This window comes from Lichenostomus cassidix, chromosome 8, assembly GCF_008360975.1.
Source record: "Lichenostomus cassidix isolate B80296 chromosome 8, HeHo_3.0, whole genome shotgun sequence".
In the NCBI taxonomy this organism is placed as follows: Eukaryota; Metazoa; Chordata; class Aves; order Passeriformes; family Meliphagidae; genus Lichenostomus; species Lichenostomus cassidix.
Window position 1 is genome coordinate 21,834,816 of NC_139489.1, and position 17,721 is coordinate 21,852,536.

A 17,721-nucleotide genomic window follows, 5' to 3' on the forward strand; every position below is an offset into this window, starting at 1 on the left:
TTCGCTCTGTGGAGGAGCTGCAGCCCCGGGGCTGCTCCTTTGCCATCGGGGAGCACGGAAACTGGGGGTTTCACAGCCATTTACAAGTGCTTCAAAATACTCAAGCAGAAAACACATTCGAACTCGTGTTACTGAACAGAACTGCGGGAAGCACGAAAGCCGGGAATTCCACAAGTCCCTGTGTGCACTGCTCCAAACCAGGAGACAGACTCTGCGGGGTATCACGGCGCACAGCCGGCGGCAGCTCGGCCGTCCCGAGTGCCCGCTTGGTTCGAGCGAGCTCCCCCGCTCGTCGCTCGCTATTTTTACCCTGCGGCCGCGTTCCGGCCGGGCTCCGTGAGGGCGCGGCCCCCTGCGGGCCCCTGAGGCCCGGCCCGCCCGCGCAGCCGCCGCGGCCCCGCCCCGCTCGGAAGCGCCGCCGTGACCCCGCTGACGCGGGCGGCGGGCCCGGAAGCGGCGGGCGCGGGCCGGACCGGGGGCAGCGGCGTTGGGCGGCCGAGCGGCCCCGGGGAGCGCCCGGCGCCGCGCAGGTGCGAGGGACGGGGCAGTGCCGGGGCAGCGCGGTGGAGCGGCGCGGCACGGGGCGGGACGGGACAGGGGGCGGGCGCGGCCATTTTAAGCGCGGCGGACCGCGGCGTCCTCGGTGCCCCCGCGCTCGGTGCCGCCGGTCCCGCCCGGGCCGGCCCTGCCCCGCCCGGCACTCTCCTCGGCGGGGCACAGAGGCAGCGGCACATGGGCCCCGGGCCGGGGTAGCGCGGCCGCTCGGCGGGGACAGCCGCGGCAGGGCCCGGCCAGGCGCCGGGTGGGGCCGGGCCGGCCCGAGGAGCAGCTGCGGTGGCTTTGCCGTGTTGGGGTGAAACGGAAAGGGAACGAGCTTCGGTGTAATAATAATAACAACAGTGCACGCCCGTCCCGGGGTGGTGCGCGGCTAAATGCGGCCGGGAGCCGAGCGGAGCCAGCCCAGCCGCCGCCTTAGAGCTAATAATAGGCAGTGTCTGCTCACTGGCTCGCAGGAGGTTATGCCGTGGGCTGAAAGGCGAAGAGATTTTAGTGATTTAATAAAAGCCTCCGTTGCGCAGATACATAAAGCTGAGAGTGAAATATAGAAAGCACTAATGAAAAAATCAAGTAACGTTTAAGTGCTAAGAGTAGTTTGTGTCATAATTCTTTAGCAGAGTGTGAAATTACTGTTGCATGTTTTCTTAAGGTCCAGAGCAGAACCAAGTCTTCACAGGAATTCTTTGCTAATCACCTATGACGCTCCTGATCCTGAAGTTGCACTTTTGCAATGAAGAAAAGGAGACGGCTCGCTGCAAGTCTAAATGAAAAGGTTCATCTTGGCCATGAGAAAGATACTTCAGAACAGATTCTTGTAGTGGACTGTGCACAAGAAATTGTCTCCAAATCTGCAGAAATAGCTCCTGCAGATCAGCTCAAATCTTCCCAAGAACTTTCACCATCACCAGAACAAAGGAAGCTCCTAAGCTCATTGCAGTATAACAAAAATCTACTTAAATACTTAAATGACGATAGACAGAAACATCCATCGTTTTGTGATTTACTCATAATTGTAGAAGGAAAAGAATTTAGTGCTCACAAAGTTGTTGTGGCTGTTGGGAGTAGTTATTTTCACGCCTGTTTGAGCAAAAATCCAAGCACTGATGTTGTCACATTAGATCACGTAACTCATTCTGTCTTTCAGCATTTGCTTGAGTTTCTCTACACCTCTGAGTTTTTTGTGTATAAAAATGAAATTCCATTAGTGCTGGAAGCAGCCAAATTTTTAGATATCATAGATGCAGTGAAGTTACTAAATAACGAAAGTGTTTCTAATGTACAGACTGATGTGGTAACTGATGCACCTACACCGGTAGAAACACTCAGTGAACTGACAGGTAAACTATTAAATAGTCATCAGTGCACTTTTTGTGGTCGAAGTTTCTGTTACAAGAAGTCCTTAGAAAATCATTTGGCTAAAGCCCACCGCTCCCTTTCCCTGGAAAGAAAGCATGGGTTAAAAATGGTTGAGAAGGCCAGCTTTTCCACTAGGCGCTCCACGAGAAGCCGTAAATGTCCAGCTAAATTTGATATCAGTGACAATGAAAGTGGTGATGCCTCTGACAGCAATTTGGAAAAAGTCAGTTCTGACAAGGAGACATCTGAGAGAAGTGAATTTGAAGACAGTGAAAGTGAGTGCAATGTGGATGAAGATGGGCAGGAGGAAGAAATGTCAGGTGAAGATTCAGAATCTGAAGAACAAAGTGAAAAAGAGCAGAATGATGCTGAAGAGGGTTCTGAGGCAGTTGACTCAATGGGGAATATTCCTGAAGGCTTAGCTCCAGTCATCATTCAAAGCAGTAGCAAAAAACTACTGCAGTGTCCCAAGTGTGACAAAAAGTTTGACCGAATAGGTAAGAGTGAGTTAGGTTGATCTTGTTCATGGTGGTGCTGTTTGTGTGGGAAATAAACTAAGTTTTTTCTCTGTCCTAGAGGGTAAACATAAGAATTTCTGGATCATCTCACTGATCCAGTGTGCTGCTATTTTTTCTGAGTGTATTAAGGTGTTACATCTATAGTGCTAAACAGTTTCAATAAATGAACTGGGTGCATTATTTTAAAAATCTGCAAATACTATATTTATTACTCATTCACTACTCTGGATTCTGGTTATTAGAATGGTGTGCAAAAGCACAGCTACTGTGCAGAAATCAATGGCTTGTGAGTATTTAGGGTTGGAATGGGACATTTTGGTTCTGCACACACTGGAAGCCCTTTTCTTTTTGCACTTTCCTAATTTAGAATTCTAGTTCTGTGCTCAAAAACTACTTGACAAGCATGCATTATAACAAGTGATACATAAAGTATTTCTTTATAAGCTTGTATTACAATGGACAATTGCCTTATATGTTAAATTTATGAGCTACAGAAGCTCATGAATTTATAGTACTATACAGCAGCATATATGTATGTTCTACAGAGGCAAAAGTAAAATCTAGTACTAAGCAGAAAGCCTGCTCTTGACTCAAGGTGGGTGTATCCACAGTGTAGGACTGAATTATGTCCTCAGAAAAAAATTGGCAAATGAGGGAATACATGCAGTGTGAAGGAAATGAGAAAGTAGTATTTTTGTTTATGGTGGTATGTTGGGTTCCAAATACAGATAATGCACAAAGGTCTTTATCTTTCAGTTTTTGCTACTTGAAAGTACCTTAAAATTATCAGTTTGTTGCAAAGCTGTTCACCATTCTGCAAAGGTATTTCATGATCAGTGTAGTGAAAGAATAGTACTGTAACTTGCAGTGTTTAAGAACAGACTGTGCTGTAGGGTTGAACAAGAGTGACTCATAAGCCTGGCACAGATTTACAGTGAGATGGAAATGTTTGGAGGGACCTTGGATCAAACACATTGCAGCACTGGGCAGTTTTCCGTGGTGTAAATGAGTAGGAGTCTTTAGATGGGTGTGGAGGGTACTTAGAGCTTGATTACATGAGAGATTATAGAACAAACCCCAAGCATGCATATTGCAGGTGACACCTGTTACGGTTCATGCTAAGAGATTTCATTTTGCTGTCCAGGCAAATACGAGAGCCACACACGTGTCCACACGGGGGAGAAGCCTTTTGAATGTGATATTTGTCACCAGCGATACTCAACCAAGTCCAACCTGACAGTGCACAGAAAGAAACACTCCAGTGACACTGACTTCCACAAGAAGGAACACAAATGTCCCTACTGCAATAAGCTGCATGCAAGCAAGAAGACCTTAGCAAAGCATGTCAAGAGGCAAGTATGAGCTAATGTGTCTGGCATTTCTGAAGAAGCATTTTTTTCATTTTAGAAGTGAGGATAAGTGTATCTATAAACACAGCATATTCTGTATTATTTTTATAACTATTTTTTTAAATAAGTACCTTTTCAAAGGGCGTGGGGATTAGCAGTGTCACCTAACCTGCTGTAAGAAGTAGCAATAGTGGTTCTGTGGGGGTTCTGTCATAGATTTTTATTATAAATTTTGACTCTTTCAGATTAGATAGCACAGTCAGAGCACATCAGTCTTACTAATTACCTGTGCTGCTTTTGATTTGAAGGCAATACCTTCAAATAAAATACCTTCTTTAGTTTTAGATAATAGGTGTCTAAACCATTTCTTTGCAGATTCCTTCAGATAAATAATTTTTGACAGGTCTAATTATAAGGTATTGCTATTTTTATGCTGTTGTTTTTCTTCTCTTCTTGTAAATATCCACAAGTTGAAACTGCTCTCTGTCTTATCAACTGTTGTATGAGATTCTACAGGAGTCCATAGTCAAGACTGCCTTCCAGTTATTTGTGTCATTAGGATTGTTGCAGTATCAGTATTCTGTTCTGCCAGTGTAGTAATTAACTTTCAGGATAAGTAAAGCTTAGAAATAGGTATTTTGTATTAGGATCATCTTCGTCTTAGAAAGCCATGACTACCTTCATCCTCTTTCTCCCAGGTTTCATCCAGAGAATGTACAAGAATTTCTTTCTATCAAGAAGACAAAGAGTGAAGGTTGGAAATGTGATGTACGTAATCCTTCACTACCTTTGTTTTTTTATATGGAGTCTGTGTTCTGTGAACTTAAGTGAAAATCTGGTATGTGTTTCTGAGAAATCTCAGAATGCTTTGTAAGTGATGGTATGCATTTCCTCTATATGCTGATTTAAGGACTGAACTTTGAATGTACAGCCTCTGGTCGGATAGATAACACCGATTTGAATTCTGTAATAGTTAGAGGCAGTATTTTTTCATGATCAGTTATTACTGTTATTCAAATACATCAGTTTACAGATAATTAGATTTGAGTGTTTTGAATACTTTAAAAACAGTATTTGCTCTCCTGTTAATTACATACATCAAGCACTGACCGTAAAGTATGCTGTTTTAGGAAGGATCTCTCAATAGTGAGGAAAATATATGTTAAATATGAAACACTTTCTCATTTAGCTGCATATGCATGTCAACAGAGTTGTAAAATTGTGCTAGATTTATCTCTAGTTGTAAATTCATTGAATACTTTCCTTGATTTTCTCCAGGAGAGGTATATGTGTGAAACTACACCTGCTCTAAAAAGGAGTTTGTAGAATTTCCATTCTCTATGTGTATGCTACCAAATAATGTTTTAAGGTTTCAGAAGTGCAGTTTTATTGTTGTTGTTTTTTTAAGGGAATTGGTTTGCTTTTTGGTTTTTGGGCCACCTGTTTTGTTTATGTAAGCTGGTCTATACCCATCTATAAGTCTGTGATAGGTGCTGTAACATAATTACTAACCGTGCTTTATTTGGGAACTTCCACTTGCAAACATACTGTAGGAGCTTGGGAGACGTCAGCTGTAGGAATTTGTAGTGCTCATTGTGCAGCTGGTGGGATCATGGTTTGAGTTATGACATGGTCCATCAAAGGGTGTTATCCTCCAGGTGAAGTTATAATTGTGTGAAGGTGTTACAGATTCTGTTTGTTACTAGATAAGAAACTGTTTAATAGTGGTAATCAATTGTGTAACATTGTTGACATTTGTTCTGGGAAAGTATGTTACCAGGTGAATGATTTGATAAACTCTACTTCCTGATTTGTGGGTTTATTTTTTAACTTGGAAATAGTTAAGTAGAAAATTTTAAAGAATTAAGCTGCTGTTCTTGTGCAGCTCGTGTGCATTGAAAATGGACTTGAATTAAAAGCAGGTCGAATTCCAACTTTTATAGCAGTTGGACATTGAACAGAGCCCTCGGGTGCTATGCTGTGACTTTGTTTTCAGGTTGTGTGGTGTGTTCTGAGGGCAAAGGTGCCACAGATGTGAGCTGCAGGATTCATTCACATTGTTGGTTTATGCTGTAGTCTGTTCATGAGCAACAGGATTTGGTGGCCATATTTTAATCCTTGAGGAACATGAGCAAATTAACACAAACAATAGATATTAATAATAAAGAAAAGCAAGAGGGCCGTTACACTTTGTTCAAATATGGGATTTTCTTACACCTATATGTAATATTAACCAGTTTTTAAGCAGATAAAGCTGCTGCATTTGATTTCCTTATTCATGTGTGCTATGAGAAACATGAGTTGGTGTGTGGGAGTTGGGTAGTGCTCAGCTGAGCTGTCATAAACAACAGCAAGAGTCTCATAGGGAAATAAGTGAGAACTCTGTTGATTTATGTTGAAGCGTAGGACCCTGAGGATAAACTGTACTGCCTGGTTTAAATGCCTAAATTTGAGCTGTGGATTCAGTTCTGTAATTGTACTGTGTGCTTACTTTAGTCACTACTAATAATTCTTGAACATGTAGCTTTTGGTTAATCCCAAAGCAGTACTAAAAAGCACACATAATGTTAGGCTTGTGAAGGTTCTGTAGTTCTAAAATATATTTTGAGTTATATTTCTTTGTTGGTTTTGGCATTTTCTCTTTAATACCTCCTGTCGGAGAATTTTCCGGAGGAAATAAAGGAACAGATGTGACCCTGCTTCTACAGTAGCTTATACTACAACAATCTTTACCACGGTCCAACTGAGCTGTTTCAGCATCCAAACCCAAGCCAAAGCAATTTGCTTTTTTCTATTAGGTTATTTTCTGCTGAGTTACTGTGTTGAAACACTCTATGGAAAGAGTCTGGGAAGTGCTAGAGAAAGAAGGATTGGGAAGAAACATGTAACTGAATGCAGGAGGTGCCAGTAGTTTGATTTAGGCTGCCATGGATCTGCTTCCTTATCTACATAGTACAATCCACTACAGTGTATGTAGAACACTGGTTGGTTTTGGTGTTGACTGCAAGGCTTTACAAATTGGCTTTTGAAGAACATGTGTTTAATCTTACATTGGTGCAGGGAGCAGATGAACTAAACCGTTATGAATTCATGAATAGGAAAAGAATCTGGTTATAATGGATGTATCTTTTACCAAATGTGTTATCATTTCAGATTTGTAAGAAATCTTTCACTCGAAGACCTCACTTAGAAGAGCATATGATCCTTCACTCTCAGGATAAACCCTTCAAATGTACCTACTGTGAAGAGCATTTTAAATCCCGGTTTGCAAGACTGAAACATCAAGAAAAATTTCATCTCGGTATAGAAACCTCCTTCTGACATGTAAACACTAGATTTAAAGTAAAACTTTCCCCCACCATTTTATGTTCTGGTCAGTCTGGTTTCCACCCCATCTTCTTTTACAGTTCTCTCTTCCACTTTTGTGGGAGAGTTGTTTGCGAGTTTTTTTGTTGGTTGGATTTTTACTTTTCTGTTCAGCTGTCTTTTTGAGGCATTCTATTGTACCTAAACAAGTCAGAATTTTGGGGAGGAAGAAGAATTAAAGTTAGCTTTGTTTGAAAACGTTTTTGCATTAAATTAATTCTCAGCTATGGAGTCAGATTCTTCCTGAAATTTGAAAGACCTGTTTCTTTCCTCCTGAAGTATTCTGAAGACTTTTTTATCCTACTGATTGTTTCTGCTGTGTAGGAACTAGATGGGTGACAGTAATGGGAATTCATTTTTATTTCAAGTGGGCTTCATTGCTTTTGACTATGAATTCTAAATACTTGCTTTTAATTATTTGTTAGACAAAACTTTTGCTTTCTAAATTGATGAGGATTTTCAAAAGTAACCAGTCTGGGCTTGTTTAGTTTAGCTGACAGTCAATCCTACTCTGTGTGTCTATCTACTTGTAGGGCCTTTTCCTTGTGATATTTGTGGCCGCCAGTTTAATGACACAGGGAATCTGAAACGCCACATAGAATGTACTCATGGGGGAAAGAGGAAATGGACGTGTTTCATCTGTGGGAAATCCGTCAGGGAACGGTAAGGAGCTGAGTGACTGCTTCGACTTCAGCAGAGCGGAGAAATATTTAGCATACTTTGATTGCTGTTGAATATGCTTTGAGTTTTTAACATAAATGAGAGTATTAAAAGGCAGTGTCAGAGCCACTGGTAGCATGTGATTTTCTGGTCACCTCTAAAATAAAGGGACAACTGTAGGTAATCAGATACGAAGTACAAATATATTGAGAAAGTTTTACCTCTCATACACTTCACTTAAGGTTCCTGTGTTCTTTTTTTGGAAACATATTTTCTTTAGTGTATGTTTTCCAAATTTATGTTGCAACAGTATGTAATTCTTCACTGATACTATTTCTAAGCCAATTGGTTCAGTAAATAGGTTGCCAGATTGTCTTTGAATGCATGTATATGTGTGTATGTCTGAATTTATGCAGTCATTTGGATATATTGTGATCTATCAGAGTAAATGAAATTGAGAAAATGATAGTACGCTTCACTCTAAAGTGGCAGGGACATTGCTTAAAATTAAAATTCACTGCCTTTGTTAAACAGAACAACTTTGAAAGAACATCTGAGAATTCACAGTGGAGAGAAGCCTCATCTTTGCAGTATTTGTGGACAGAGTTTTCGTCATGGAAGCTCTTACAGGTGTAGATTTTTATTAAACAAACTGCTTAATTGTTTTACTTGTCTGGTGATATATATGCATTCATGTTACTGACATAATTCTTTATAATGGATGTGTTTGATGTACTCCAACTTAGAAATCATTAGCAAATATTCTAAACGTCTTTCAATATTATAAATATATTAATAACATGTGAGAATTCATTTCAATTTTAATATATTAGTGTCTTAAACACAAACAAAATCCCCTACAAATCTTGTATCAAAGTTGAGTTTCTTGCACGTCTTAAACTTTTGCATCTTTGTTAGTCAAAGAGAAAATAAGCAGAGGACTGAAATACCCCACTAAATTAATGTCACATAAGAGAGTTCAGCTCAGTTCTCTTTTGCTTTCTAAATGCAGTTCAGGTGTACTTCAGCTGAAAGTTACTTCCTGATACTCATATGAAGCATTAAAGACTGCATTTTCTGGTATTTTGCATCGTATTAGCAATACAGATTATGTTAACAAAATTGCATTTTATGGTTATGTTTATGACTAAATACGCAGACTTCATCTAAGAGTGCATCATGATGACAAGAGATATGAATGTGAAGAATGTGGGAAAACATTTATTAGGCATGACCATCTGACAAAACACAAAAAAATACATTCAGGTAGGTATTTTCTTTAAAAATTGGCTTCAAAATTACTATTTTGAAATACAACCAAATAAAAAGTTGATTTTGAGTTTTTCTTTTTCAGTACACACAATGCTTTAGGCCTGATAAAAGTTCCTGCTGCTCTTTTTAAGGCCTACTAAAATAGGGTTAATCCTACATGTTTTCAGTGTTTAAAAGCCAAATGTTTCCTCCAGAATAACATAGAATACTGAGGGACAGTCAAAAACATGTAACAGTGAATTGCTTTAAAAATAATACAAAAAGCAAAAGTGAAAAAGGAGGATTTTTTAATTAGTTCAGATTTCTTTTTTTTAATAGCAGCTGTGTGAAACATTATTGCCACAACACAGAAGAAGCTGTCATGGTTTCTGTCAAAGTTTGTACACTGATCACTTTAATGTCAGAACATCAGAGAGGTGTTTCTGAAGTCTCTCTTACGGGAAAGAAGGATGGAAAGCAAGGAAATTAGCCCTATGAACAGATGGGGATGATCAGGAGGAAGAAAAAAAAATCCATTGCACTGAGAGCAGAAAGGTTATTAAATGTATAGTAAGAGCAAAGATTCACCAGTGACTTTTTCACAACAGGATCCAGAGGAAATATGGCCTTCTAGGAGGCAAAATACTTTCTAGACAGCATGAAAATGCAAAAGTGATCAGAGTCTAAACTTCCTGAGCCTTTATTTTGAAAGACAGCTTCTTTTCTGGTGTTTGAAATCATAATGTCTGCTATGAAATAAAGAAATCTTTGAAAATTCCCAAGTACCAAAAAAAAAAAAAAATCCTCTTTTCTGCTCTATTTGCTTTTCCCCCTCTAGAAAGTTACATTCTTTGACTGTCCACACCCCTACTTACATGAGAAGAAATATTGTGCCACTTTGTGGAAGATCTCAGGATGACTAAAAAGCATCAAGATACTTTTAAACAGCAGCATAAAAGAAAAAGGTAATTATGCACATTAGGATAATTAAAAAGATAAATACTGTGGTGTAATTCTAAGTCCTAAAAATTGGTAGCTGAAAATAATTGGATTGTTTCAATGAGCTTTTTTGAAACAGCTGAATTACTGAAGATACCACATTTCAGGTCATAATGAAGAGAGTACACTCCCAGTCATTCACTTGTACCTCTCATGCAGTGGGCATTTGGGGAAGTGTCTCTTGATTTGAACACAAATCTCTTTGTAGGAATGATATGGAATAGTTCTGTATAACAAGTGGTAAAATCCTTACTCTGATAGACCCACCATGCTTCCTGAATTTTCTTTTAGGTAAGAGAGAATCCTTCTCTGAGTAAGGTGTGGAGAGCTTGATTGGCTGAACTTTGGGAACATGGTTATAGGTCATAGACATTTAATAAATTCTAGAAGATTTAACCAGAATTTATTGATTTTTGCCCTTGTAGGTGAAAAAGCACATCAGTGTGAGGAATGTGGAAAATGTTTTGGCCGTCGAGATCACCTTACTGTTCATTATAAAAGTGTTCATCTAGGAGAGAAAGTTTGGCAGAAGTAAGTGTGGATTTTTTACAGCTGCATAAATACTTCTGTACTGTAACTGATTTTGTTGTGCCTTGCATGTGTGAGCAGAATTCTGTGTGTTTGTCATGCCTGTTACCTCAGTCTTGAGGGATATCGTTTTTAGAGTTTGAAGGGGATGTCAGAAAATTGCCTTCACAATTAAAGCAAGATATTTTCTTTGTAGCATAATTAAGTAAATAAAAGGATTAAAAAGGATCAGATTTTAATCTGTCGATTATCTGTCTCGTTGTTCTAAATTGATGCTTTGCTGTAATATTCTCATTGCAGACTAGTTGAGACTGAATTATTAGTCATCATGTAAGCACTGTGAGAATTATCCCACACTTAAGGTATTTTAGAAGCTGGCAGCAGATTAGTGGATCTGAAAGTAGGTAAAAACTTTGAAACCTCAGTTATCTCTCCAACTTGAAAATGCAATACGGTTTTAAAATTCTTGAGTTCTAAAAATAAACCTCTTAGATATTTGAAATAAACAGCCCTAGATGTTTTTCAGATTACGTGTTTTAGCTGGTAGTACTCATTAGTGTTGCATAGAAGCCATTAAAGACGTGTCTGACTTAAAAGTAAAGTACATTGCTTATTCTTTTTTTTTTCCTTGGCAGGCAACAGTCTACCTAGAAATTCTACCATTCTTAGAGCCTTATTTATGGCCTGATTCTGTCAATAAAAGCTTCTTGTGGGTGTTGGGCAAAAAAATGTTACTTAAGGGTATTTTTGGGGTTGAAAAAGAAATTTTAGTGGCTTTTATTCTTTGAATACTTAAATGCCATCCCAAAAGAGAATAAGACTGAATATTGAAAAAATCTAATAGACCCTATTGGTTTGTAGGTACCAGAAAATAGGAACATAAGTGTGGAAATTTGGAAAGTTTTGTATTTAGTTATTTTGCAGTTAAAGATTTCAGAAAGAGCTGTGCACATAGCTTTATTGTTAGTTGGTTAAAAAAAAATAACATCAAGTATCTTTTTTTTTTCTTTAAAGATACAAAGCAACATTTCACCAGTGTGAAGTCTGTAAGAAAGTTTTTAAAGGGAAATCAAGTTTGGAAATGCATTTCAGGACACATTCAGGTAAAAATAAACCCCAACAAACCCGCGAAACACGTAGGAATGTATTTTTATGCATCAGTGTTGATTCAGTTATTTAATTCATTATGGTTGTGGAGCATTCAGGACAAGAGTAGGAGAAAGCAGCAAGATTTTATTTATTCTCCTATATTGGCCATTCCTGAATATTTTTCTCCTACTGTTTAGCAGGAATACTGCTAATGCTCAGGTCAGGTTTGTGGGACACTCTCTACACCTCCTCCTTCAGTTCACTGGTGTGTGTTCTTGCCAAATTTACTTAGGCTTTCTGAATGTTTCTGTGCTCCAGAGATTGCTGCTCTTCAAGTGGTAATCTAAACAAGGATGTGAACCCCCTTTGGAAAGGGTTATGTCCTTTCTGTTTAACTTTGTTTTTTCTGCCTTATGTTTAGGAAAATCATTGTCCTTTTGAAATACATAGAAGTAGAAACTGAACTCATTTAATCCCAGTATCGTAACAGTTGAAAGACTGGTTGGTTGGTTTTTTTTTTCTTTTTTAGTTTATATTCTAACATAAATCCAATGTATTGAGAGAATTGTATGTAAGGAGACGTGTATGCCAATATAACTTCTAAACAAACTTCTGAAGACTCTCTTGATTCCAGAATTGATGCTAAACTTACACTCTTTGTTTTCAGTAAAATTGTTTTATATTATGTCTCAATGCCATAATCCCTGGAAGGTATTTGCATATTTAGGTGTGATTTGGGGTTGCTCAGAATAACTGATTGTTACTTCTCTGTCTTTACAGGTGAGAAACCCTACAAATGTCAGATCTGTAATCAGTCTTTCAGAATTAAGAAGACATTAACAAAACACATGGTTATTCATTCAGATGCTCGACCTTTTAATTGCCAACATTGCAATGCAACATTTAAACGAAAAGACAAGCTGAAGTATCATATTGATCATGTTCATGGATCTAAGGCTGCAGAAGAGGCACTGGCATCTTCTCCAGAGGAAAAGCTTGTCTCATTACCAGTGCAGTACACCTCTGATGACAAAGTGTACCAAACTGAGGCTAAACAGTATGTGGAACAGTCCAAAGCATATCAATCAGAAGCCAAAACTTTGCTGCAGAATGTATCCACAGAAGTGTGTGTGCCTGTGACTCTGGTCCCTGTGCCCATGCCAGACTCCCAAGCAGAGCTGGTGCAGCACAGTGCTCAGGCCCATAGCCTCCTTCCCCCCCAGCCGGAGCAGCCGGATTATCAGCGAGCGACAGAGCTCTCCTTCCTAGAGAAATACACCCTGACTCCACAGCCTGCAAATATTGTTCATCCTGTAAGGCCTGAGCAAATGTTGGATCCTAGAGACCAGTCATATCTTGGAACTTTACTGGGGCTAGATACAACTCCTACTGTACAGAATATTTCAAACACTGAACATTCATGAGCAGACCATAACATTCCACCTAATTACTAAGCCAGCAGCCACCAGAAGGCTGAGATGGCAACTAAGATTTATATTTTATATTTTATTTGGACTCATTAAGTCTTCTGCATAGTTTTGGGAAAACAATTTGTTTACATAATATTTGAACATTTAGGCACATTTTGATGCATACTGAAAGAGTGTTTCTTGTGATTTTGAGAGTTTTTAAAAACCTTATGGGTGGTCTTTTAAAAATAATGCTCTGAAATATCTTTTAAGGATAGTGGCTGAAAATGTAATTACATATCTGGCTATTAATTTTAAAAATTTGTTTGCCTTTCTGCATCTCACTTTGAGTTAATGTTTTAAGTGGAATAGAAATAATTCTAAAATAATAAGGTCTGTATAAAATTCATGAAAATTTTTGAGGTCAGGCAGGGCTATGAAAGACAAACTTTGAATTATGTTTCACACAGAAATTAATATATAATATTCCTTGAACCTGAGGTATTTTTGGAGGATTTTAAAGGTGACTGGACTCTGGAGCCTAGCCAGTGGACACAGGCACTAGGTTCTTCTGAAAAGTGATTTGTGATAATTTATGAAGACACTAAACAAAGTGTTTGATGATCCCCCTGAGTACAATTAGGCTGCCAAAATTTGGCCTCTTAATTCTTCTTCAATCTTTAATATTGAATAATGTGGGAAGATCTAGACAATGGTCTAATCTTCTAAATGTCTAATCTTCTACACTTAGTTCTGTATAATTTTAATAGGCATTTTTTCTTGCTTTTTCAATCTTCTGTGTCTTCTAAAGTGTATCCCACACTCTAACTTTGAAAGAAATGGGAATATTTGCAAGGTCATTTTAATCCATGAACAGTCACAAAGGACTGGCATGGTTTATCCTTGCTAGAGCATAAATGATATCAGGGTCCCACATTAATGGGGGACCATTAGTGCCCATGTTCAGGTTATCTGTGATAGAGGAGAAATTTAAAGACTGTTCCAGAACAGCACTTAATTTCTATTAAAAAATCAGTAATTATAAATCTCTTGTGAGTTGCTAATTAAATTGCTTTGTTTCTCACTTTCTTGTACTGTGTTTATAAACCAAAGTCAACTCTGAGAGTATTTTATATCTAATTATTTTTAGCTCTTGCTTTACTAGACTTAAGGGTTTTTTTCAAAAAAACCCATTTGGAACTACAAGTCTGGTGTCACCATGGAATCTTGTATAGTTTAACTTCATCAAACTTTCTCTTTTAAGTCTACTTTAAAAATAATTATTCTGTGTTTGTTTGGTGAATATGATGCCAAAGAAAGTATCTGAAGTAATTTTATAATCTTCATAATTCCTCATAAGAATTGCATAATAAGATTCCCATCTTACTAAGATGAGAATTAAGGGTTAAATTTTCCCCCAGTTTTCCCTGTTCTTAAATTATTATCTCAAAGAATCTTTAAAATGGGAAACTGGGCTTATGTGTACTATTGTAACTGTAAATTAAATTTATTCAATGACCTGAGCACAAGGGAGTTGTGGTGACAAGCTCTCTTATCATCACAGTTCTACAAACTCTTAAGTGGCACGGATCATTTTAGATTGTATTCAGATACTTTGGTGTTAGATTCTGTTAATCACCTACTTCAGTGTTGAGCAGTTTGCAGGATAGGGGCCAGAACTGCCTGAATGTTCATATTTTGAAGCTTGTACCCTAATGGATTCTTAACCTAAACACACCAAAGATTTCTGTTAGCTGTTGAATAGTGGCAGAGTTATAGAATTTTAAGTGTTACCAATATTTAAATAGGACTTAGCCAAAGAAGCACAATAGAAGTCCTAAACTTTAAAAGTTCAGTTTCTAAAACAGAACTACATATGTTTAACTGTTCTATGTTTGTATCTCTAAAGTAAAATTTAGAGCTGTGCTCTGGGAATGTTCAGACTGACATGCTGTAAATATATCTGGGAAGAGGCTGAAGACTAACAAATACACAGCAATAACAAGGCCATTGAATGCCACCTTCTGAAAGGACACTATCAAGTACTACCCTTCCTGCTTTCTAACTCCACCTTCATCTCCTTTCAAAATAAAACTGTTTCTGTCATCTTTACACTCCATGGCTTGAAAATGGCTGGTTTATGTGTAGTTTTCAAGTCTACATGTGTGTATCATATTCATATTACTCATGTGCACATGAAAAATTATTTCTACTGCATTTGTAATTGTACTGTTGAAAGTAACCCAGCGTCAGTGGTGTCAGTGCAGTGCTCAGACTAAAACCCTATTTCTTTGTTATTTCTTGTCTTTTCTGTCCTACGGTAGGATTTTGACAAAACAGTGGCTTCAGAGTGGTTGATAGCTAATTGTTTCTTTTAAAGTCCAGTCTGTTTGGAAGGCACTCCAGGAAAACACTGAAATGGAACTTGGAGCACATTTACTTGATAATGTCCTTTTAAAAATTCTTTCATAATTGTGCCTTTTATATATATTCTAAAGAATGGCTTTTTCTCTAGTTCAGTTGTTTATTCAGAAAACATTAAGGTCAACAACTTTCAAAGGGCTCCATGTTTTTGCATGCCCAACAAGAAATGGACTATAAAAGGACTCGTTTTTCAGAAAAACGAGCTCTCTCTTTGCTGTTTGGGTGACCAGAATTACTAGTCATTCCTGGAAAAAATGACTTACTAGTTCTTTGGTGTTCTTTTGTTTGCAGATAACCCTACTAGTTAGTGTTTTTACCTGCTGGTCAGGCTGGATTATTGCCAGTTGACAGTGAGAGACAATAGGAAAGCTTATGTGCTAGATACATAGTTTTTATTTTTATTTAATATCATGAGCTATAATTCATATGGCTTTACACCTATTTAAAATTCATATATGAGCAAAGTAAATTTTCATGGACTGGGACTTCATTTGGTAGGTGAAAGAATCTTGTTTCTGCTTGATAGAGGATAGTTCCTGTTAGGAAGACTGGGGTTGAAGGGCAAAGGTCTGCACCTCACAGCTTGTGTGTTGAAACTCCTTAGTGGCTGCTCTCTCCATTTTAATAGGTATATGTGCACGTCAGAGAGTGTGTGTGCTGTTAATGTGGAGGGGGCATTTACAGTAAATGATTTATCTGGCAGTCCCTGGATCAGCTGAGTGTTTATTGCCAAAGAAGGAAGAAGCAGGTGTCTCTTAAAAAGATCTCTAAAGGGTGATTAGTGGCACATTGCAAAAAGTTGGTCTTTTTCACATGCTGGCCGTTGGGAAGAAGAGTGGAGTCTGTTTTGGTACTCCAAACTGCTTTGTAGTTCTGAGAACTTAATGCACTCGTTCTGTTTAAACATTAAATTCTGTATTTTTTTGCTATACAAATTTCTGGTTGTAGACTGGGTTACTGCCTTTAATTCTTGTAATAGATTTTATGTTCAGTTTATTTATTTATATTGGAATTTCCTCTTTGAGCACTGACACTTTTCTTACAGAGGTATATATCCCTCATGGGTTCTTTTCATGCTGAACATTGTAATGGTGAAGATATGTCTTCTGTAAGGCTGTGGTTTCCTTAAAAATATAGTGCTACTATAGTCTGGATTGTAATTCCAGTAGTTGTTTCTAAAGATGGGTCATGCCAAACCACAATGACAAAAGATCTGTTTGGTGTCATTAAAGAGCTGAGCTTATTTCCTATAATGAATGTGAAAGAGCCTCCAGAACTGAAGAACGCTTCCAAGGAGTCGCCTCGCAGTGTGCTTGATGGAACATGAAATATGTTACGGACTGCTGAGGGATTAATGACCCTCAAGCTTTTAAATTTAAGTTAACTTCTTTGTAGGAGTTCATGAATGTAGAATTTTGAATGAATTCTGAGAAGGCTGTTGTAGACGAATATGGGGTTTTTTTCCCTGGTAACAATAAAAAAGGTATGAATTTCTTCTGTATTGAACACACAAGCATAGCATACCTGATCCAGACTGTGTGTTCCCCATGTGCCTGAGGCCAAAGGGAAACGGAGTGCATTTGTCTGTAGGTCCTTTTCACGTGGGACCTTGCTCTAGGGGACAGTCTCACAACCATTTGGTTGTTTCATCGTGTGCATCAAAGAATGTCCCTGGCAGAATGTAATGCAGAGCAGTCACTTTGCTTAAGCTCATAAGTTCATGGTTCATAAGAAAAATGAACCTTTTAGTTTAAAAGGTTTTGATGGGTTAAAGGTAAAATTGACAAATCTTTTGGAATTTCCCATAACAATTTTGATCATGTTTAAATGTTGGTCCTTTTATATGAAAGAATAAGGTGAAAAGAACTCAATATTTTGTCACTGGTATATTGAGATAATGTGTTTTAAATGTGATCTGTACAGGTTGGTATTTTAGATGGAAGTCTTTGGAGTTGTCTTTTTAGGGGAAATCCTTTGCTGTAAGGAAAGGTTAGGAAGTGTACTGTAAATGTGGAAGTACTCAGTCCTATGTGTAATTTTGTTTGCTATGGAAAAGTAAAGTTCTTTTGTCTTAACATTGTGTGCTTTGCAGGATTTCTTCCAGGGGTGCTTGTGCTAAGCTTTGATTTCTGCCCCCTTTTGTTTTTAAACAGCATGGAAACACAGTAGTCTCTGTGTCTTTCAATTTCAAAGCTCATGAAAGAGAAACGGATG

The 17,721-nt window shown here is 38.3% G+C and overlaps 1 protein-coding gene across 1 annotated transcript; it reads left to right on the forward strand.

Annotated features, from left to right (window-relative positions):
• The first annotated feature begins 417 nt into the window (after positions 1-417).
• Positions 418-17,582, forward strand: ZBTB41 (zinc finger and BTB domain containing 41). Its single transcript, XM_085068322.1, has 11 exons — positions 418-530; positions 1,208-2,411; positions 3,577-3,784; positions 4,480-4,549; positions 6,935-7,082; positions 7,681-7,810; positions 8,342-8,437; positions 8,967-9,073; positions 10,483-10,588; positions 11,600-11,688; positions 12,455-17,582. The coding sequence occupies exons 2-11, from the start codon at positions 1,289-1,291 to the stop codon at positions 13,096-13,098; spliced, it is 2,721 nt and encodes a 906-aa protein (XP_084924448.1). The 5' UTR covers positions 418-530; positions 1,208-1,288; the 3' UTR covers positions 13,099-17,582.
• Positions 17,583-17,721: the final 139 nt, after the last annotated feature.